The 25,035-nt window shown below is 37.2% G+C and overlaps 1 protein-coding gene across 15 annotated transcripts in view; it reads right to left on the reverse strand.

Annotated features, from left to right (window-relative positions):
* Window positions 1-25,035, reverse strand: part of HDAC9 (histone deacetylase 9) — a 460,804-nt gene that overhangs the window by 91,527 nt on the left and 344,242 nt on the right. For all 15 annotated transcript variants that reach the window (XM_068209506.1, XM_068209496.1, XM_068209568.1 and 12 more), the window contains 5 exons: window positions 21,710-21,817; window positions 10,032-10,087; window positions 9,702-9,789; window positions 5,294-5,413; window positions 4,873-4,970 (listed from right to left, as the gene is read on the reverse strand). In XM_068209506.1, coding sequence (XP_068065607.1) covers window positions 4,873-4,970; window positions 5,294-5,413; window positions 9,702-9,789; window positions 10,032-10,087; window positions 21,710-21,817 — 470 coding nt within the window. The remainder of the gene's footprint in view (window positions 1-4,872; window positions 4,971-5,293; window positions 5,414-9,701; window positions 9,790-10,031; window positions 10,088-21,709; window positions 21,818-25,035) is intronic.

Raw genomic sequence — 25,035 nt, forward strand, 5'->3', positions numbered from 1 at the left:
AGAACTGGAAATGCAAAACTATGGAAAAAAACAAATGGTACACATCAATGCAATATTTCAAATGAACTTAACTGTGCCCTGTATGGCCACAAGATGACAAGGAATATTTTTGTTAATATATTTGAGCACAAACTAGAATACAGACAGTTTTAAACATATTGATTTTCTCCCAAAACAACCACTAAGGACTGCAAGACAGGCTGAAGATTTTCTGCACACCTTTGTTTTATTTCATTTTTACATTTTAACACATGCAATTTCAACCATGATTTTGATTTTGAACTTTTTAAAAGATTATATTTTGGGGTAATTACAAATGTATTTTAAATCATGGATATAGCTCATCCTTTACTCTGCCTTATTGCCACCTATTTCTTTTGCATTTGCTCCCCTTCTTAAATTAAAATAAAACACACGACTGCTAAAAGATAATATTATCATGAGCTATTGCTAATCATTCCAAGAATCACACACACATACATGTTTCATTTTATGCAAGCTTTTATGGCCAGGTTCATTAATATGCTGTGGCTGTTTTATGCTACTCTGGAGTAGTGCAAAGCAGCCAGAGCATACTGGCTGGTTCAGCTAAATTTACAACTCCTTTGTTGAATAAAAAACAGTGCAAAGCAGTTGGAAGGCACAGCCCAGTTTCCTTCTGTCTCTTGCTTCTCCTTCACTCTTGTGAGCACTCTCATTTGTTTCCACTGCCTCCTGCATCCTCTGTCTTCCACTCTACAGAAACACATCTCTCCTGTCCTCTCCAAACTCCAAGTACACACAGAGGCATATGTGCATGTACAACACAGACCTGAGCCTCTTTCTGCTGCCTGCTTTAGTGAGCACATCTGGTGCAATGTGGAGCTTATGAAAATAATTATTTGAACATTACTAGTCAACCATTGCTCTTATTTTTTTTTTTTAGAACTGTTGGCAGAAGAGAGTGGATTACATCCTCATAAACTCGAGTGTAAAATCATCCTCCTAGAAAAAAGCCACCATATCCTTTGGCTTTCAAAGAGATTAAAGCAAATTTAACCTGAATAGGTGGAAGTAAATGATGAAACAAATTCTCTAGAGGGATACTTCAGAGCTTAAAAATAATGGAAAAGAGCTGTGCATTTTTGTTATCTTAGGAGAAGAGATGCTTGTCCTTTAGAAAAATGTCATTATTTCAAGGATTTTTTATAGCTAGGCCAGTTCCTTAACTATGGTAAACATCAAACAACACTTTTCTGGCAAAATTAAATGGCATAGTGATTTGATTACTGCAATTATTTTCCATTCTACAGAAAGTTATCTATCCTACATTTTCTACTACCTCTTTGTAGTTAACACAAGCAAACTTATTTTCTTAGTAGAAATAAGAAAGAAATGAAAACATCTTTTATAAATGAATTTCTTTTATAAGTAAAATTTGTTACAGCCACTAAAATTTGATTTTGCAACAGGAAGAGTTAGTTCAAAAATATAATAAAGTTTTCATGTAGCACTGCAATCAGAATTGCAGACACAAACCAGCACCATAATTTTTCCTGTTTCCAACTACAGTCCCAGTGCAGCCACTCACTCAGCATGCCTTTGAAGTGATTACTCTGTGTTAAAATTTTTCTGCATTTTCACACATGAAAGTTTTTCCTGAAGAAATAGAAATATTTTCTCAAACAGTTTGGAGAGAGAATGAGGTGGAATATTATTCAGTCCTAAAAAGATTTACATAAAATAGATTTATCTAGTTATTTATGGAGTGGGAAATAACTAGTACTCTGCTACCTGCATGTATATATGTACGTGTGTAAATGCCCCTACAAATATATTCTTACATAAAAACTGATATCAAGTACATCGTCATATATAATACCTGGTTATGAGTTGAACTCTAGAGACAGAAAAAAGCTTTGGTCTCTTTTTCTGTGGACACTATCATCATTCAGAAGGATCTCTTCTGTGAAATTTGACAGTCAATCAAGTAGTAACAAGCTACCTAGTGTCAAGGCTGGTGACACTTCAAATATGTGCTTGGCGCAATTCTAGGATGAAATTAGGGCTCTGCTGCTCAGAAAGTGAAAGCTATGTGCACCCACTGGAGAGTTTTAGATTATTTTAATGCAAATTTCTCAGTTCCTAAGATATCAAAGGATTAGGCTCTGGAGCCAGCCAGTAAGCAGGAAGCCTTGGCTTCTCTCCACACAGGCTCCACCCATTTGCGAACTTACTCACACCTTGTTTACAGTGGAGAGGATACAGCTTCACCAGTATCCATTCCTGCCCTCACTAGGGAATGAGTATTGCCCAACCTTTCTGTCTAGTGGTAGGTATAAAAAGAAACTATCTCCATTTTCCCCTTATTTTTCTCTTAAGATTGAAGATGTTCAAAATTTGCTCTACACCTTAGTTTGGACCTTCTCTGTAAATCTGTCTATAAAAGCATGTAATCTAATATAAAAAAAACCCAAACAAACATGTCTTTCTATCTCTGAAATTCACTTATTTTCTTAAAAATTGACTTCTTATAGACAGAAACTCCAGAACAACAGCTGATTTGTTAGGAGAGCATGGCAACTCTTCTATTGATTTTCTGGATTTTTCTGGACTCTTGCCAGTCTGCTGTCTCAAAATTTGGTTCTGGCTAAACTGAGAACTTAGATTACATCATGTGCGACATTTTGGATAATAGCAAGGATAAATTCTGGCCCATGGATAAAGCGTCTCTTTACTAGGAGCTGTAAATTTACCCACCACTCAGACCAGATCTACAGAAACAGCTACCTGGTCCATCCTAAGTAATTCACAAATTTTTGTATCCACCCTTCTTAGCTCCATGCTGTTTCCTTCAATGATCCCCATTCAAAACTATCATACCAGTCATACTAAATCCATGTCAGCAAGCCCTACAGAGGACACAAAGCCTGTGATCAGGTCAAAGGGGGCTGAGAGTGTAGGGAAACATTTCCTGTTGTTGCTTGGAGAAAAACATTCACATTCATTACAACATTAATCACAAAGTGAAATGGATGCATTTAAAATAGCAATATTAAATTTTTCACCATCAGCAATTTTTCAAAAGGAGATTCTGAACTTAAATTTGACTTTGCCTTAAAAATATATAGTTAATTTTATGTCTGCATATGATTAATCAGAGTGTAGTAAGTTACATGAATTTTATTTTCCTGAATAGTGCTGCTTTACTTAGGAACAGAGACTGGCAATCCCTCAAACTCTGAAGAAGAGTAATAGGCATAGCAGCAATACTAGCTGATCCAAACAATTTACTAGTGTGCCTTAAAATAGAACTGTGAAGTACATATTTGTAAATGCACTATTAAACCCAGGTATTTTTTATCAGGATAACAGGGGTATCAATTATGGTTACAGTCTCAGTATGTGAGTCTTCTGTTGAATAAATTGGGACGACCATTCTCTGCATCATTAGATGGCCAAATTACCTATATCCTTAGTGGGACGGTTTGGATCCAAACCAAGAACGTTGGGGTGGAAATATCAGATATATTAGTATCAGACACTAATACCGGTGATTTGAACCATTCAGTTCTTTAACTTATGTAAAAATCTCATGGAAGTATAGGAAATATCTTGGAAAGAGCTTGAGGCACTACTGAGTGTAGCAAATTTGGAGCCCAACACCATTTGTTTAGACTCCCTTTAGATACAGACAAATGTAAATAAAATTAAAACTTTTTCCACAATAACAGTGGGATACTATGATTGTGTAAGGCTATTTCTTTGACTAGGGCTTAGATTCTGATTTCAGGTGTGTTCTTTATTAGAAACTCTGCATGTTATTTCATGGGCTGCACAGAAGTTCTTTGGAAAAAACCCAAAAAGCGCACACACAAAAATTCCAAGAAACAAAACAAGAGTTTCATGGGATTTTGTGGTGTATTTTCTATAGAGTATAGTCAAAAACTGTATAAGGTAATTGCATCACTTCAAACTAAATGTCTCGAAAGAGATTAGAGGTACACGTTGCTTTCTCATTGCCTTTCTTGCATATCAATCTCCTTTAAATGAAACTCCTTTTCAGAGGTGTAGCATTTGCCCAAATTTGAAAGATGAACCCTACACCTTCCCTAAACTTCACTAAACTCTTCCACTGGATTGTTTTACAGTGAAAGGAAATGGTGTATGTAAGACAGGACACTGAAACTCTAGAAGATAAGTGTTTTGGACTGTTCTTATCTCCTCTGGCCCCATGAAAACAAGACTTAATAGATTATGAAGCATCACCTTATGAAGGAATAAAATTTCATTTATGAATGAGTTATTGCAAATATTCATTATAAGTGAGTAAACAGAAATACAGCATGCAACATTTCCTATCATTCTTATTGCAGTGTATCAAAATAATTTACTTTAATTAAATAACACTTTACTGCAATTTGTAGAAAAAAAAACTAATGGTCAAATCTGTGAGCATCATAATGAATCTTTTAAGTGAATGAAGAGCACTGGATTTGGACCATACTTCATATTGCTTTTTGTCTGCTCTACTGGCATGTAACTGATCAATGCAAATGTGAGCAATAATTTTCTTCTGCTTGGTAGAAATACTTACATTTAAATTTTATAGGTAGAGTAGTAAGCAAACTCAAAGTAATTTTACTGGCATGGCATAATAATGAAAACATAAGTGACAAATTAAATAATTAGAAATGTTTTTGTTGATTCTGCATGGATGATCACAACTACTAGATTACCCATTTTTCAATTTACTAAACTCTCATATACTGGGATTCCAGGATTAATTTAGTTTCACCATGGATTATTCTCCTGACTTTTAGTATTACATTAGCTCTTATTCATGTGCTTTTGTTCCACAAACAGTTTTCAAGACTCTTAAATGGTACCAACCTGAATGCTGTGAGATACTCAACATCACCCATAGGAGGATCCAAGCCACCTGTCCAAGCAATATTTATGTTATACCCTTCTCCAGGGCCACTTCCAACCTGAAAAAAAGAAATAAAATGCCAAAAAGAGAAAAAAATAGAAAAAAGGAGGAGGAAAAGAGAGAGGGAAAGGGGAAAAGAAAAATTTTCTCAAATGTGCATTAGAAACAAACATCAAACAACATGTCAGATCAGCCTTGTTTGACAAGGACTGCTCTGGGTTATGCACTTGTTCTCCACTGGTCCCCTGCTCCCAGTAGACAATTTGGTAATCTGGTGTAATTTAAAGAACCAGAGAAGGACAAGAAAATTAGGGGTAATCATGCAACGCAATTACCTGAAAGATACAAATAAAAATGGGGCTCTAAAGAAATAAACCTAACCTCATTTGGGGCTCCACTGCCGGGGAAGAAGTTGCCTTCATCATAGCGATGGAGGGAAACATACAGGATGCTGGGGTCAGCATAAAAAGCCTGCTGTGTACCGTTGCCATGGTGAACATCCTAAAGGAGAAAGAAAACAGATGACAAATGTAATAATGTCCAACTCAGTGCAGAGAGCTCCGTTCTGCTTTCTTTTACACCCCCCTCCTCTCTCTCTCTCTCAGTTTCTCTCCCTTTCCCTTGCCCTCCTTTTGTCTTTCCCTTTCCCCCTCCCTTCACCACCCCATACTTCCTGAACTTTCAGGCAAATTACTCTTTAATGCACTCATTTTTTAAACTGGCTTCTAAAAATCAGGAAACCATAGCGAGCGTGCCCTGGAGACTCCAGATGAGCAGTCATTGAGAAATCCCAGTCCTTTTGTACAATTAGATATTTATACACCGGCTCTTTGTACTCCTTGCCTCAGTGATGGAATCTAGCATCCTGTTTTATGGAGGAATTTTATGACTTATTAACTGCCAACAGTTCATAACCCCTTAGGCTTAATTAACTAGCCTCATTGGCCTCTGAAGAAAGACTAATGTTTAAACTACAAACTAGTATTTTGCAGAAGGATCTATGGTTTACAGAGCTTTTTCACAATTCTTGACAGAACACTAAACATAAGAGTATTCATTGATTTGCCAAGTTCCACTATTGAGGTCAAAGGCTCTGCGACCAGCTGAGTAAATTGGCTTTCTTGAAACATTCAGTTCTGTTCAGTCCCTCAGCAGTTAGATCCACATCAAAAGAGATGCCAGATGCGGAAAGGACTTCATACTTCATTTTTGCAAAATCATGACGGCAACAGTTGAAGACATAGGAATATGATCTCATTAGCTGTTAAATCATCTGGCAGATAGGATGGTGCCTTCCACAATCAAGAAGTGACCTTGGTCAGTCTCCATATTTCAAACATTATATAATGACAGTGAATAAAATTCTGTCTTTAAATAAAAGGCTGACAAAGAAATGTTGACAGTATATCTATAAAACAAAAGCTGATGATGCAGACATTTCCTTTTTTTTTTTAGTTTGTTTTCACAGTTCACTACTATTCTATGTGGTTAGACACACAAGAATTTTATAAGTGAAAATGGAAAATCCACTTGCCTTTCAGTAAAAGAAAAGTTAAAAATTTTTTCTTCACTGGCATTTCTAAGAAGCTGAAAAGTTATAGATATTTTTATTTTCCTCCTTTAAGCCATCCCTTTGATATTTCAGATTTAATTAAGGGGGACAGACAAAGTATGCTAAAAGGCAACACTGTCACTGTCACCCAGTCTGTATTTATTTTACAAATGTTATGAGGTCTGAATCCAATTTAGTGTCCATGAAACAGAAGTCACATTCTCCTCACTATGCCTACTCCAGGAGGGCTCAAGCTGTACCTCAAGGTGTGCACTGCCAATAGCACAGCAAGCACTGAATATTGCTTGTCCTCCTTGCAAGCTGAAGCAGCCCATGAGTTTCACCCACATTGTTCAGAACTCTTTACATTGATTGAGTCCTACTTGTACTGCATTGTGCTTGACTTGGACCTCCTCTGGGACCTCTGTAGGGTAGTATTATAAGAGTCTATGTTGAAAGTACTTGAAACAACATAAGGATGGAGTTACACCCCAACTGGGACTTAATGATAAGGTTAAATGTAACACATGAGATGTGCTAAGAAGAACACACTGGTATGAGGCTGTTGAAGATTTCAAGGCAGCCAGTCTAGTGTTAGATGGTTCTGACTGGCAAATGAAGTAAAAACTGGCATGTAGACTAATCCCAGAATCCCATTCAGTCTTCAGCTGTGACAGAGTTAATTGGTTTACTCCAAAAAAGACTCAAACCCTGCTAACAAAAATGCAAGTATGGATGATCCTGGAATGTGGATTTCAACAACCTGACAAGCTCTGCTGGGCACATAAATAGATCTGCAGGGACACAGTAAGACTTCACTTTATTATTTTAATTAGTCTTTCTTTTCCATACATATTTGGGGTTTTAGATATAGTCTTTCTGTAACAGTTTCCAAAAAAAGAAGGAAAAATGTTAAAGAGGCATAAAGAGATTTTTTTTCCTTATTACTTTTTTTTTATTATTCAAATCTCAAGCTAACTTTCTTGTTGAAACTTTGATTCCACTAAGAGATCTTTTTTGAAGACCAGTAATGTCTCTGATTAGACAAAGGAATGTGTTCTTTAAGACTGAGGATATTAGCATGAGGGAAATGAGTTCGTATTCTGCCCATAGTAGATCAAATGTATTCAGGGTATATAAGTCAGTTCAAAACTAGGGATTTATGCAAATGGTGGAATGGTGAAAAAAATCCTGTCAGATAGTCTTTTATTTTACTGTATAAATAGATTAAATAGATGAAGGGAAGACTGACAATTAAAAAGTTAAGAACTTATATATGAAGACATTTAGCATCTATGAAGACTACACTTAATTTGTAACTAGAGCACACTTTAATGTGTGGGATTGGATATTGCTTTTTAATATTTATATGGTAGTAACATGTATAGCTGCCAACTTGCATGAGGTCCTGCTGTGCTAGTCACTATCAAAATATAATCTTAAAGGTAAATTTCAAGTCTAACATCTGTAATTCCATTATTTCCCTCAGATGCTCCATACTGTTGGTGGGAATAAATATGTCACTATTAACTTGTTCATTCATTCAGTTTGGCCTATGATTTATCCATAGTTTGCATGCATAAGAAATTTTCATATGAATTTTTGTACATCATTGGTCTGACCATGAAGCAGACTAGGGACTGGACTGCAACTGCTCCAGGAATGAAGTCATCTGTGTCAGCCATATATTTCTTCCTTTTCACCCGCTGAGTTATTCTGGTCAATGGGACAGTTGCAGAAAGGCTGAAAATTCCCTATCTACTTTCCTGAGTAATGATAGACAGCTTCACAGGTAATCATTTGCACAGGTAATGATTTTCACATTTAACCTTGCCTTGAAAAAGGGAAGTGTTTTGTTTTTTTTCTCAACAAAGTAAATATAACATTTACAGTCAAAAAGACTTAAAAACATTCACAAACTTTGAGTCGGCTTTTCCTATTAAAAATGAGAATAAACAGAGAGTTCACTTTCGACCAGAATTTACAGCAACGGATTGAAAGATCCAAGTCAGCAAACAGACATAACATACAGTAGAAGTGAATTTTTCAGAAATAATAGTTTCTGGCAGTTTATAATTATGATTCTAAATGATAGCAGAACAATCTGAGAAATATTTCAAAAACATTCTAAGACTATTTAATCTACACATATACTTAGTCTGCCACTCATTTTTCACTTACGATTCCTTCTCCCACACTCCCCTTTTCTCTGCTTCTCTTCAACAGTCAGTATGCATATTTAACTGAACAAAAGTGCTAGATGGTAAGGCCATGACTCCACAATAAGATTTAATTATGAGTGCAGATATGAACAAGATTTAGACTATTAAGCCCTGCACTTCAAAAACCCTTTAACATATTTTGTCTTTAAATCTTTTATCACCTGCAAAAATTAATTAAGTGCAGATGTAACAGGTTAGGTTTTGATGCCAGGGTTCATTTCCTGTCTATGCTTTGTCAGACACCCTATTACACCTCGTCATGAACTGTAGGAAAACAAAAATGGTGCTCATAAATCAGCATTCAACTTTCCTTGGGCTGTGCATTGGGCTGATCCTTTGAGTGCAAGGCAGAGCTCCAATTCATTATTCATGAAAATAATATAGCCAACATGCCAAATGTCATCTGCATTTAAATAATCCATTTGTTAAACATATTAAGTATTGTGTAAAAATGCCTTCTATTAAAATACAAGACTAATCCAATGAAGTGGATTTTTAATCACATAGGTTTTCTTCAGGGAACCACCTAAATCTGGAATACATGACTAGAAAACTTCTTGGGGGGAACGACCTGTCGATTTGTTTAATAATATCAAAGTTACACAACAAGTCAAATCATTGCGACCTGGGGAAAGTGGTCAATTTTGTTACCAATGCAACAACATTCTTTAAAGAATATCTGATTACTTAAAGTTTCTATTCTGTAGGGAAAAGTAAACTTGCGTTCTGTAGGGTTATTTTAACAGTGGAAGTATCAATTCATTTAAGGACCATAAAAGTTGCCCTGATCTGTGCCTTCTTCTCATTAAATTGCAGTTAACACCACTAAAGTGAAACATAGATGTTTATAGCTTAGGTACTGCCATCCTGGCTTTAATGAGTTCCCAAAATCAGAGGAAATGCACACCTTTATTACTTGTAGGTATTAAAAGCAGGAAAGTCAGACTTTTAAATACAAAGTCATTATCTTTCATCTAGATGCACTTCGAATGTGATGCTTGCCAAGAATACATACCAGATCTACAATCAATATCTTGCCTATATTTAGCTTGTCTCTCAAGTATTTGGCAGTAATTGCAATCGAATTAAAAAAGCAGAATCCCCTGTGGAATAGAGAAGAACAGAAATAAGAAAGAAAATCAGTCAGGAAAACAACTATAAATAATGTTCAGAGCATTTTAAAAAATGCTATATGATCTCTGTGGCCATAAATCTGCTTCTGGGAGTACCTAGAAAGCCTTTTCAGTCATCTGCTAGCAATTACAGTTCTTCAGAGACATGCACAATGCAGGTGATTGCCTGTAACCTTAGTGCTCCAAGATGGGCAATATTCCCTGGTACTTACATGGCTGTTGATTCTTCAGCATGATGGCCTGGGGGCCTTACAACAGCAAAGCCATTCTGTAAGAACAAGATAGGTTTTCAATTATCAGCTTAAAAAAATACTTGACTCAGAGCAAAACAGAGCAGCAGGCAGATGGGATTGAAATCTATTAGAGCCTCTTGAGCACTTTTTCTATCCAATCACCCTTTCATAGTACTACCAGAAATAATACTGTTGGGAACAGTGGCAAATAAGCTATATAAATACACACATGTGTATACATACATGCACACACAACATGATCTAAAGAGGAGAAAAAAGGCAGAATGAGAAAGCCCTGTTATGAATTCTGCTGTTTAGAATTCGCATTTAAAACAAAGGTCATCTAAGATCATGTAATCTTAATTTGCTCTGTCTTGAGATGCTTCAAAATAGAAGTAGCTTAAGGTATATATTTTACATGATTAACCACATGCTCTACTTCTACCTTACCTCTGTATAGACTAAATGATAAATTCAGACCCCCCCACACATATAATTTCTAACAGTAGAAAAAGGATGACAATGAACATCTCATATTTCTGCAAACCATAAATTACACTTGGGAACTTGCTATGCTCCCAAGTTAATAAATTCCCTGAAGTCAATTTCTAACACACTTTCTGGAACTGTATGTACATTTCACAAAGTACAGCACTAGGATAAGTGATGACAAAGGAATTTCTTGCCTCTGGAGTCACTGAAGATAAACAAGGTAGCTCTGTTCAGAAAGTCAGATTATATGTTCAAGAAGCAGTGTCTCATAAGGTTATGTATCATATAAAATTTCTCTTACAACAGTTAGATTCAGGAGAAACACTACTGCTTCATATTATTTCCTCTTTATTTCAACTACCCAAGAGAGTCCTATTCAGTTATATATATATGCCATCAAACTAAGACAATTACCATATACATCAAAATAAGAAATTATAATCTGTACGTGAGATATCTGCCCATGAGATATCTTGTATTTTCACACAGCTCCACACAAACACTAGATGTGTATGTATGCCTGCATGACCAACCAAGCATTGTATTCTCAGAGAGGAGAGGACAGGAAGAAAAAGGTTGTAATATTTCTGTATTTTATTAATCAGTTTTAAAGTATTCCAGTTTGATATACTGAAACTTGATAAATGTAAATGTTTCAGTCTTCTCTTACCTGAGAAAAACATAATAATCATTAAACTTTCACTCACACTGGTGTAAATACAGAGGAACATGGCAGTTAATAGTCACATTGGTTCCTGTGAATCTGTTTATTTACAATCATATGAGTGCATGGTTTGTGTGTACCTGTGGAATTGTCTACCTATGTTGCTTCACTAATATTTATTTATAAACAAATACTACCATGTTGATTTATTTAATTTACTGCTAGATGTAATCCAAACAGCTGCCAAGTTTTGTGGAGCATGGCCAAAGTTCTATCAGAGTACAACAAAATTAAAGTACAATACCAAGGGAGTGCATGTGTAACAGTGGTTCTTCTGGCCACCTTTAAAGAATCTGAGGGATTTGACATCATGACTTATTTTCATTAAGTGTCCAAATTAAAAATACAAACCCAAACAAACAAAACACAACAACCCAATAATTAAAGGCACAAAAATGATATATGTTAGTATTCATGCAGGCATTCCTGGAGATGGGATATAAATTTCCTACAGATCAAGCACACCAGAGGGGAAAAAAAAGGCATTATGGACTGCACTAATTTGGAGAACTAAACCAGCTTTAGACTCTCAGCTAAAACTGTATTCTCTATCCTTCTGAGGATTTTTTAACATTTTCTTCTTCACACAAAATGTGACTTAGAGAAGAATTTGGCAAAGAACTCTTTTGTAGCCTTTATGAAAAAACAAAGTATGCTGATGAATGTCGGGATAATGAGCTGAAAAAAGACTCAGCAAGAGGGCATTACTAGAGAAAGAGCATGATGTAACCTGCATTTTCTTCTCTTGATATTTTTAGGAATTTGGGAAAAGTCCATGAAAGGCTTACAGCTGCCCCTGCTCAGCTAACAGCTCATTATCATCTAACTTTATCAGTATTCCCAAAAGATCAATATAATTAAGATGATTATCTCTAGGAGGATTTCATGGGGCAATACAGAGATAGAAAATATCAGCACTGCTGTTTTTGACAATATGACAGTTACAGTGTAGGCTTCTCTTCTGTTCCCTTTGACGAGACTCTTTGGAAGCCCTGTTTTATTACATCTAGGTATTTTCTGGAATCAGAGCTTAACTGTTACAGTTCTCCACCAGCACACAGGATATTCACAACAAGGTTGTGACCACTTTTTACATCACAAAAAGTTCAGTATTCATATGGGAAATTTTCTTATTTTAAGAAATACTGAATATTTTAAGAAATACTGTACATATGTTACACTGATGATAAAATACATAGTTGAATTATACCAAACACTGAAACCTAGTTACCATACAGAATTACTGGCAATTTTTGTGCAATTGATAAAACACTTAATTTCTCCTACTTTCAAACTTTTCATGTATGCATGAACACAGTATACATTAGTACAATGTAATATGATTTTTTTTTATTTAGGCAATTTTAAACACCAGACAGTGAGCTCAGTAGACAGTAGAACAGTAGGCAGAAAAGCAAAAATCTGCTTTAAAGATAGAAAGACTAATACAGAGCAATATGTTGAAAATGAAGACAACACACATAAATTCAAAGCGTTTTTGTACAGAGCCTTATTTATACTAGGATACAGACACCTTTATAAGTAGACAGAACATTAAATTGACTGACAGACATGAACATTAGAAAAACGATTCATGTCTGTGCCATTATGTGATTACCTTTATTTAAATTTGAGGATTAAGAATAAAGCCTGAATAGAGATATTCTAAAATCTGTGCATATTTGTACAACAAAGGAATAGAAGTCTGCCCAGACTCTGTTTACACAGAAGATTGACTGCAGATAAACCTGCTGAGTTGGACCTTTAAAGAAAACTAAGAAAAATGTTAGTCTTTTTCCACAGTCAGCTAAGTATTCTCTTCTTTCATGACTCTAAATAAGTAGCTGGATGCTTGATTTCCAAAGAACAGAGGTGTACATCCTACTGTGGCCTTCTTGTCTTTGGTGGTCAAGTTAATCCCTTTCTGTAATATTCTGGGTTACAGTGTTGGTCTACATCAAGCTTGGGCATCTACTGTGCCTCTCCATGAACCTTTCCAAGATAAGTACTCAAGACAATACCATAACATGAGAGGACAATCCAGGGTTTAGAACTGACCATCTATTGCAGAGTTCCACTGGAGTTTCTATTACATTATCTCCATACAGGAGGTAAAACTAGATGCAGACAATTTTTCTCTAGGGCATTATGTGGTCATTGTGGCAAGGTGTGAATGATACCACATGACAGTCTTGAGGAGCTTGTTCTGCCTAGAGTCCAAGTGAACCAAGAGTTACCTGGACAGTCAGGTACTCCAGGTATGATGAGAAGCCTCACTGAAAAGCAGTGCATAGTAGTTTCAGCCTGGTACTACTCTAATAAAATCATCTGGCTTTTTGTAGACTTCAAGAAAAGCCAGTACCATGCAAAAAGTAGAAATAAACCACAGCAGGTACTCCAAAAGCACTTATTGAAGTAGTAGAAGACTCAGGTTCAACTTCTTGAACATGGGGATGAATTTGACCTAATACTTTGTGTATTTGGGTTATGTGGTCCATAAAATCGATATTGACACACATCTTTTCAGTCTAAGTTTTCTAACAACAGATCTGGAGTCATGCCCTTCCTCAGCTTTTATTCAAACACAAAAAATTGTTAATTAATATTAGAAATTAAAGGTCTTCTTGTATTTTAAGCTGTAAACCCCTGTATGAATGAGCAATGACACCTATGTCATCTATTCGATAAGCACTGAAAGAGCAGAGGCTTCATATGAAAAAACTCTTTTACTGTGTGGGTGACCAAGCAATACAACAACTTGCCCAGAAAAGTTGTAGAGTCTCCATTCCTGGAGATACGCAAAAGCCATCTGGACATACTCCTAGTCAACTAGCTCTAGGTAGCTCTATTTGAGCGAGGGAGGTGAACAGAATGACCTCCTGAGGTCACTTCCAACCTCACCTGTTCTGTGTATTTTAGGTACAGGTAACTAACTGGGGGTCTGAATTCCATACTTGAAGCTCAACTTGCTCCTAAGGTTAGGTGTTAGAAGTTTTTAATTTATACTTGTCTAAATCCCTTAACCTATCTCACAGTTAACTCTTAAAATTACCAGTGCTTAAACAAGGCAGTCTTGGACATGCACTTGTTTTTAGTGGAAAGGTTCTATTTTTTGCTTCAATATGCACACGTTTCAGAATGAGAATTATACAGAAATGTATAATACATCATTAGACAGAAATGTATCAGTTTTTCCTGTCAGAATTTATATTCACTGAGTTACATATATGTATATGTATATGTATATATATATATATATATATATATATATATATTATAATAATATCCTTATCAAGTTATATAAAAAACAATTTCTTTATATTTAAAAGGCCCATACAGTGTAGCTGACAGGTCTAATCCCTAAAGTGGCCTTAGTGCCATCCTTAACTCTGCCATCTCTGGTGTAGCCAAGACCTACAATAACAAACATCAGGACTGCTTTAAGTCTTGGCTGCCTACAAAAATCCATTTGCAACTGCTACCAGGAAGAAGATAACCATATTCTTACCAGTGCCACATGCTGTAACACAATCCCAAGCTATGCCATCCATCTGGGAAGGTAAGCATGAGAATGAGTGGTGTAAGGCTGAGGCAATCCTTAGGCACCTGTTTGGGGCAATTTTACAAGCTACTCATACAGCCAGAGCAGGAGTCAGCAGTTGGCCCTGGGGGTCTACGAATGCAGTGAACAAGAACCTGTGATTTAACAGAGCAATATTAGCAGCATGTAGATTTGCCAAAAAACAGTAAGGGACATAAGGGAATATTATTTTGTCTTGCAGAGGAAGCTAGTAGAGGCCAAGTACACAGAAATTGACATTAAACACTTAACTTTGACGGAAACAAAGAGTTCCCTGTCTGCTTTCCTGAAGGCCTAAGTGGATACCATCAGAAAACACACATGAAAAGCTGGTGCTTGCAGACTAGCTCAGATACAACCATAATGGCCTGTTTAGCCACAAGTAGTGTTAACTATATTGGGAAAGAAAGCAGAAAAAAGAGTTTTAGAACAGAGTGGTCATGGAGGTAAGCCATGCACCACACATATAATTAAAGTTGTCTGATTGTATGAAATAATAACAGTCATCCAGCTATAAATATAACCATAATTGCTGGGATAGAGAATCTAAGAGATGGTTTAATATGAAATTTTGCAATTTTTCTAACTTTGTAAAAGCAAAGAGTACAAACTACTATCTAAAAGAATTCAATGGTAACTTTGAAGGCTTTTATCAATCATATCTTTAACAGTAGTAAAATAGGAATTCATTTGTTACTGTTTCTCACAAACATGCATTGTTCAAAACGCTGTGGATGGGTGTGGAAAAAATGCCTCTTTTTGTGACTGCCTCGCATCACTCAGAATTTTTTTTCAAGCAAAGGGAGATTTTTATAGGGCAGAGGGTGAAAAGGTAGAAGCAAGGGTAGGGAAGAGCTTGTAGGAGAAATACTGCCCAGGTGGCACCTGGGCACAGAGCACATTTCAGGAAAGGAGATTTTTTTAGGAAACCAGAGGAGCTGTGTGGGGTTTTGTGTTGTTCAGGCAGCCATGTAAATTTGCTGGCCTAAAGCTTCACCAGAGGAAGGACACTATGGGACTAGGGAGACATTTCTTTTCTACTATTTTTGCTTATTTTGTCTTTAGAATGATAATTTATTTTTTTGTTGCAAGAAAACCTAACAATAGAGTTGTTAAATATGGCTGAAATATTTTTATTCAGAATACTTTTAAAACTAGAAACTAAGAACTTGGGGGGAAGTGGAGGTTGATTAAGCTAATTCTGTTTATTCACTGGATTATTACTACTTACCACATGATGATTCTTCCATAGCCCTAGGTGAAAAAGGCCTTGAGAACAGTAAAAACCAAGCTCATTTGGAATGAGAGCTTCAAGTTCAATTTAAGTCACCTATGGATTGTACAAAGACACCAGAATAGCAATGACCAAATTCAGGAGGTTTACTTTGGTATTGATTCAACCTGACATATCAGAAAGAACAATCCCAGGAATGTATCAGATTCTGGTTCAGAGGAAACTCATTTCAATTGCTTCATTCTGTTAAATGACCCTTAGCTACCAACAGGGCAACTTTACATGTTTGTTTTTGTGTGTATGCATGTGCACACCCACATATGATAAGGTAGGAAAACGGCTTTTGCGTCACTTGATTCAGCTGAAGTGGATATTCAAGACAGTCTCAGACCATGTTTTTAACTTATGTGCCTTTATTCTTGAGTGCCTTTATTCTTGAGTGTTCTTTGGAAAAAAATGCTTCCTAATTCACTCAAAAAAATTTCTTCCTAATTCCTACCAGCTCTTGAAAGTATTTTGTGTAGGTCTCTTCTGTTTCAAGTTTGCCAAATTAAAAAATATACAGCACTACATGTTTCTATCATAGAAAATAGTGCTACTATCACCAAGATTTACACATTTAAAGGATATGTAAAGTAAACTAGACAGTAATCTTTATTATAGGTTCTGTATTTAACATACTTAATTCTACCTTATAATAGCACTAAAAGGGTCATCTGAGGCTGAAGAAAAATGTTTCAGCAATGCTCCTTTGTATTTTCAACAGTTATATGTTCTGCTCTGGCAGTGAGTTATCTATGATGATTAAAAGTCATCTCCCATTGGGAGAATGACTCCCATCTCTCCTTTGGTAACTTCTCCCAAAAAGAGGTTTTTATTAGGTACACTCTTTCTAAATTATATTTTGCACCTATACAATTTTTATTCCTGCCAGTCAATTTAAAGATATTGAAGACAGACAAACAGAGAAATGTACAATTTGTTATCAGAAAATAAATTAAAACACATTTAATTTTCACAAAACAACACAAAATAAAACAACTATCACAGGAACAAATAACATTTTGGACGACTTCATTACTCAATGAAATATTATTACTGCAAAACTATCATACTAACCTAACTGAACTCCAAGTTTTTAAATGTAGTATTAACCATTTCATAAATACCTAATATATTGCAACAAAACAGATGCTGGCATCGACATGAATAATTTGGTTAACAAAATGAAAATATCAGCAACCTAAACTCTTTCAGGAAAAATGAAAACAATAATTTCACAAGCTAAGTCCTAAAGATAAGATTCTTTACAAGTTCTAACAGTTACAAATGAAATCTGAAACTCAGAAGACCACAGATGCAGAAACTCTCCTTATTTTTCTCCAAGACTTTTCTAATGTGTGATTTTTAGAACCTCTGTACTTGTCCAGTTGGGCAGCAGGAGGGACGTGCCTGCTGTGTAGGACAGATGCAGAGGCAAGGGAAGAGTCTCCTGATGCACAGCTGCTTGTGAGTGAAGTAGCACAGCAGCAAGGAGGGGAGGTGAACTGAGCTGAGCATCACACTGGATGCAGGGGAAGCACCAGGCCAGGCAATAAATGAGATGGGAGGGCAGGACAGCATCTTACAGTGTCACATCCCATGACAATGAAAGAGAGCAATGAGAGCCTCAGGAGACACTTCCAGCAAAGAAATGCTCTCTGTCTTCATCTATTTGGGCCCTCTTTCTGAAGATGAGGTCATTAAAAGCAAAGGCTAGAGACAATGGTTTCCAGGTTCATGAGATACACTGCATGCAAGAATTCATATGCTGGGCACTACCTCTATTTCTTCCACAAGCACTAAGGAATATATCATAGAACTTCTCTTATCTGATAAAATTATTTATTGGATATGACTAAGCACTGTGGTAGAATTCTATTCACCCAGATCCACATACTCCCCTCTTCTAAAAATTTGTAGTCAGGCAGCAGACTATTAGAAGCTTTCTACATTATTCTGTTTGGGAAATGAGAAATGACCAAACATAGATACATAAAAACAGACAGACAGGAGAGGTGTGGCACTGATTCCACATAACATAAATACCTCATTGTGCATCAGCAGCTTTCCTAATTATAAACAGCTCAAAAAAGTAACCTTCATGCAATAATTAAGTTAATCTCCTACTGTAAAATTGACAAGAACACATTCATCAGACATGTAAATAAATTAATGAAAAAAGGAAAATCATAGCATTTGATTCAGTACAACATCCCATTTATAGTACTATATATTTCAGTAGTGGTGTGAGTCTTTATTCCCTATTAAATACTACCTCAAAAGTGGATATGAACGATTGTTCATTATATTATTAAGGAGACCCACAGAATGCTAAATTTTAACAACTGTTTTAATTAAATAAAAAACATCCAGATTAAGACTTCCCAGAGAAGCAACAATTTGTCTTAATTAAAAAAAAAACAAAACAAAACCAACCAACCAAACAACAACAACAAACCAACCAAAACCCCCCCAAAACCCCCACACCAACCCTCCCAGAAAAACCCGCACCACTGTTAATTACTATTGTGGCTATTGTTTTACATCCCTAGTACTGCCATACTGATGTTTTTCCCAGTGATCAAGGAGATCAAAGAAATCTGATGTTTCACAAGGGGTTTGAACTACAGCAAAGAGAATTCCTCTTAATTCCTTGTCAGTTTTTGAACACTGTCCAAATCAGATGAACAACATCTTGCTGTTCTCAATGAGACTTGTGTGCAATGGGACTGATAGTCTCAGGAAATTCACAATAAAGTAAAGAATTTTTTTGCCTTGTATGTGAGTTTGACTCATGCCCAGCTCTGTAATGAATCTCCCAATTGTTATGCAGACTTTCATGGTTTATTTTGCAGTCTCATCTCTTTTCTTAGCAACACATTCCTATAGCTCCAACCTATTACTATCACTTTATGCCCCAGCAAGCAATATCAGTAGAGACCATGGAATAAGCATAGACTTTGAAATGTCCTGTCCTTCCTGAAATGAACTTTGTATGTCAGATCCACATCCATACAGGACACTTGGTGTTTGTTTCCACACTCTAGCCCGGCACTGTTGTAAAAAATGTGGGGTTTAAATTGATTGAATTGACACCAAACTGCCAGTACACCATCTGATAGCAATCCACAGTGGTAAATATCCAGGGAGCTAATATGGTGTGCTTCTCTGCTGTGCTCATCTTCTGTTAACATGTTGTAGAGCTGTTATAGCTTGCATAAAATTCTTGGAAGGTGCTTTTTTTGTCATCCAAAAATTCTGAGGCTGTAGCAGATCATTCCAGATTCCCATCAGAGCTTAATCCTCCCACTCAGTACTCACAGTACAGGCCTCAAATAGTTGCTTCACATGCATATTTGCTCAATGAATGCACATAAAAGTGGGTAACTTCATCTTCTTCCCCTTAGATTTTCACAAGTACACTACAAAATTGGTATTTTCCCTAACAGAAACAGCTGATCAGATAATGCAGGAAGATGGAAAAAGAATGTGTAAAGCATAAAGGTAGACTGGAACGTACAGATCTGTGGGTCTAAAATCATATGGAGATTGTAGAGAACTCCAGAAAACACTGCAAACCGCCCCAAGTGCAATTTACGATATGAGAGTATCGACAGCAACTTGCTCACAAACCCTGGGTTTGAATGGATGCAGTGACAACACAAACAGGATGACTGTGCCAAAATAGCTGTCAGGACTGCTGCATTTACAGAATTTCTGCTAACATGCTTTCCTACTGACAGTCAGGCATTAATAACCTTTCCATAGCCTTAAATGAAAAATACCACATGCAGATTGATAGTTCATACAGATGCCATAGAGGCATGTAAATCACTGGGCTTCATGCTGGAAGTCTAGGAGCAGGTTAGATAAACACCTATAAGGAATGGCAGGAATATTCACAATTCTCTTTCACAGCAAATCCCGTCCATTTCTGTTTTTCTGATTATTTGGTTTAAATCAACTACTGGGCATACTGAATAATTGCCTCTCCTATATCTCAACTTGCAAGCTGCATGAGACTTCAGTTCTCTGCATTGTAGAAAAATATTCTATTTAGAAGCAACAATAATGTTACATTAAACGACAAATTAGCTCTAAACATAGAATACCTAGTACTAAATATAAAATATTTGTTTACAGACTCCTGCAACACCAATAGAAAGAGAAGTCTCACAATGGCTGATGATTCTTTTCAGCTGTCTATCACACACTTATCTAAGCAAGAGCATTCACACTGTGTGAGACACACCAGAAATGTATAGAGGTAAGTGGTAAAGATTCTGCAGTGGACCTCGCTCATGTCAAGTGCACACAGGACGTATCTCACTATTCTCACCAAAACTTGCTTTTAAATTGCCTTAGACACTGGTGTGTGTCCTACAGTTTCTAAACGTAAGAGCTAGCTAAAAAATCCTTCTTCACGTTCATTATTCCTCTGTGTGGAACAATGCACAGTGAGTTACATATCTTACTATTCCCAAAAAAATCCTAAAGGGGATGAAGAACCCATCAGAAAGGATACACAACAGGATCCCATATAATGCACCCTGCCCCTGATCTGAGATTTCAAAATTTGTACATTTTTTGTGGTACCTGGCTAATGATTTCAGCACCTGAACATAAAAGTTCAGATAAACATAAAAATATAAAACTGCATTCCATTATGTCAGAGCTATAATACTGCATCTCACCTGACTACGCTTTCATTTATACCCTGATACAATCTATATCTATATACATATATACATAAATATATGTACCCATTCCCAAGTAGGTAGCTAACATATTTTGATTGAAATAAGAGAAATATACAGGAAAAAATTTTCCAAACAGAATTTGCAATTTTAAAAATCATCATGCAGTGTTAATTTAGAAATATTTATTTCCATCTTGATTCTGGAAATAGGACTGAATCCATTAGTATGTGGACTGGAACGCGAATAAACAGTTTCATTAAGGAGACATGTTAGCTCCAACAATGTTTATTGGGGCAAGCCTGCACTCCGGCTGCATATGGTGTACCTTTAAATAGGGCCGTTAAAATACCAAATAAAATGTCAAAGTCTGTCAGGTCTGGAGCTTTTATAAATTGTTTAGACTGGGGATAATTTGGGTTTCGTACATCATGCCTTGCAGATCCGGCGGCACAGAGACCGGAGAAGGAAGGGGCCCGGCAGAAGCAGGGGCACGCTCAGGCTGGCAGCCGGGCACCGCCTGCCCATCGCCCTCCTCGCCAGCCGCGCCCCCTTGCCTCCCCTCTCTCTGGGTGGTATCCTGAGATTACGCACGTGACAAAACAACCATATTGAAAAAAATTAAAAATAAATAAAACTTGACTTCAAAGGGAGAGCCGCAGCCACGGGCCGGAGATGAGCGCTAACTTCACCTCGGGCTGCAGCGCTTCAGCGCTGGCAGTACCCCGGGCCGCGGCGGCTCCTGCACTGCCACACCTTCGCGGCCGCGCTCCCGGCTCTCGTCCCGCCGCCCTCCCCGGAGCCGAGCGCTGGAACACCGCCGCCCTTGAGCCCCCCGCGCTCCCGGCCCGCCCGGCGCTCCCACCCACGGCGCGGCCCGGACCTCACCTTCAGCTCCCGGGAGGCCACGCGGGCCGCCAGCTCGATGACACAGCCCACCGCCATGCGTGCCGCCCCGGCCGAGTGCAGCTCGTTCCAAACGGTGTCACTGTCCACCTGAGCAAACAGCCGGCCCCGGGAGGAAGGCAGCGGAGAGGGGAGAGGGAGAGGGAGAGGGAGAGCATGAGAGAAAACAAACCAGTGAGGGAGGGCTGGCAGCGTGACAGCCCGTGTACAATAACATCAGTCTTCCGTGCTGGCCAGCTGAAAGGCCTTCTGGACATGGCTTTGCTTATGCTTTCTCTCTGCACGGGCTTCTCCAATGGAAACACATTCCTGTCATGCCTCGCTGCCATTCCCTGTTTAGATTTCTCATTACAAACAGTGTTACATCGGCCGGGCCCGGCCTGCTCGCCAGACGCTCCTCAGCTCGGCTGGCGAGGTGACGGGGACCTGCCAGCGCCGGGACCATCGGGAATGGCCATCGGGAATGAGCAGCCACTGCTGCCGCAGCAGAGGCACGGCCAGCCCGTGCCACCGAAGCTCATCAGTGGCACATCAGTGGCCCCTTTCCTACACAGAGTAGTAACCTCTCGTTTTCCCTTCCCAGGCGGTTGTTTATAAGTGACTGAAATTAACAATTAATTGTTTCCAATAATTTCAGTAGGCACTCTTGCTATAGACAGAAAACGGAATTATATAAAGCAAGACCCTTGCTGTATCTCCAGTCTTGATGAACTAATAAGTTTTGGCTGGAAGGCTTTATTTTGTAACAGATGAACGAGGGGGTTTAAAGCAGAGAAAATTATCTTCTTCACCTTCTAAATGAGAAAGTGTGACATGTGATCCATTACATTATAAAGAATATACTAAAAACGTGCCTAAGTAGTACTGCTCTAGTTTCAATCAGTGTGCTAAAACTTCACTTTTGAAATCTATTTTAATGAGTATTTGTTTGCAGAAACATATCAAAACACATAGGTGAAATGTTGTATATCCCTATATATCCTATGCATTATGTAAAGCAGACAAGATGGTGTTAAATTGCCTGTAAAAGTTATCCAAAGAGACAGCCAGACTTCCTCGATGCGCCATGGGAAGCGCATTTAATTGTAGCATACCGTACAAATTTATCATTAAAAGAAAAACGGTTAGAAATAGACAAAATACTGTGGCAGATGCTATTTGGATGACTTCCAAGCACACTGAGACATGTTTTCAGTTTGAATCAGAAGCTTCTGTTCCTAATTCCATAAAAAAAGAAAAAAGAAAAAAGAAAAAAGAAAAAAAAAAAAAACTGAAAGGAAAGAAAGAAATCAAGTAATTGAAAATGGATGCAACTTCTATTTAACTCTAGAAGTTCTGAGGAATTTCTCTGATTAGTCATTTGAAACAGAAAGAAGCTTGATCTAAGCTTGATCTTCTCTACACCTGTCAAATATCTTCACCATTAATGTTACAATAATATTATATTTCAAGCTATTAAAATGTTCTTATTTTTCAGTATTCTGGACCTGATTGTTCCATCTTTTGATCAGTTTTGTGTGCATGCATCAGAACTCATGAAAATAGTTTGTATTTGCAGTCGCCCTGAATAAGACAACTGGATTTTACTTGCAAAGTTTAGAGTAACAGTAGTGACAGCACACTGTTTTCATCTGAGAAACTCGAAATGCTGTACAAACACAATTAAGAATCATCAGCTTGATATGGGATGATTTATTATACTTGTTTCGTAGATTGGTAGCTTGAGACTCAAATAAAAGTAGGTTTTTGGAAAGATGCACACTGATCAATAGGTAACAAGAAATAAGAAAGAAACCAAGTAGTAAAAAAAGTAATGACATGAGTAAAATTAGGCAAACCTTTAAGTTATCTCTCTGTTGCTTTAGAGGAACTGTGAATCAAATTTCATTTTTAGAGCTAATCAGGAGATAAATAAGTAGAGGTCATTGGTTAAATCAATTTAATCAAACCATAATAAAGTTTGAAAAATACTGTGCAGTATTTTAAAAAAAGGAAGTATCAGCAAGAGGGCTGGGAGGGAGTACTTTTTTAACCATTTTTATGGCCAGCAAATTAAGGTTAACGTGAAGGAGTGGCTGATGAAAATGATTCAATGGCAGCTGCTCTGTACACCAGGGCATGAGCAGGAGCAACCTGCATCCTCAAAGGGACTATGATTCATTTCCAGGAAGGCTGATTAAGTTAAAATTGTAACCACAGCTTGAGAGTACCCACCCTTAAGACAGTTGTCTGCTCTGACATGTGAGACTGCAGCCTCTCCATCCGCTGAATGCTCAGCATTGGCCAAGGTACAGCATTTATCATTTTCCGCTTTCAGCTGAGTGTGAGGAGACTGAACTGGGACAGTAAGACCAAGTATTCTTCCACTGAAAAAATTTCCCTCAGACCACTTGAATGACTGCTACCTTAATTTACCTGGACTGGTAGAAAAAATGGGCAATCAGGAAACAGAACAGTGTTTCCTGAGAAATTTTTCAAAAATGACCACCTAAATGAACACAGGAAATTCAGGATATTTTAGCTAATCTCTTGGGCATGGTACCTGTAATGAGTGGTAAAGTCTTAAAGCTAGGGGTAGCCAATTGAAGCTGCGTACTTTAATGTACAGTTACTATAATACAAGAAAAATAACATAAATACATGAATATTTACCTTGAAAAGGTAAATATTACAAACTTAGTTGTCAAATACTATTTAATATTCTTGCAAAATTAAGACTGAGTTTCTGAGGAACATCTCATGAGGAACAACCTGGAAGAACTAACATCGCACATTCAGTGCTTTAGTTGTAACAACTAGAAAATGCCATCTCACTCCATTTTATATCTCTGTTAATTATATGTATTCCCTTAAATGTTTCAGGTGTTTAAACAGTTTTAGTGTTAAACACTTTTAGTGTTACTCAGTGTTTACTTTGTAAATTGCTGTTGAAATACAGTGGTATAAATGGCAAACCCATTAAAATTACAGCTACTGGCTGGCCCAGTTGTCAGGCAGTACATGAAATGAAGCTCTAAAATCCTACTGATATGCTTTTCTATATTCCTGTGAGATTAAATGGTTGGATTTTGAACAAGTAAAGGGAATAGGATTAGACACTGTGGTTTCTGGTTCTAGTGCATGTATATATCCCATATATCTGACAGCCTGTCTATATGTTGACTATGCATGAATTTGTGACAAATGTGACGCTTTCTGAATCACAGATTATGACAAAGTTAGATGGAATTTTGTAAGAGGTTATTTTTGTTCAAGTGCTTTGGAGCAGCCAAAGAATTCAGTGAAAAACCTTTCTGGATTAGGATTGT

This window comes from Anomalospiza imberbis, chromosome 1, assembly GCF_031753505.1.
Source record: "Anomalospiza imberbis isolate Cuckoo-Finch-1a 21T00152 chromosome 1, ASM3175350v1, whole genome shotgun sequence".
NCBI classification, from domain to species: Eukaryota; Metazoa; Chordata; class Aves; order Passeriformes; family Viduidae; genus Anomalospiza; species Anomalospiza imberbis.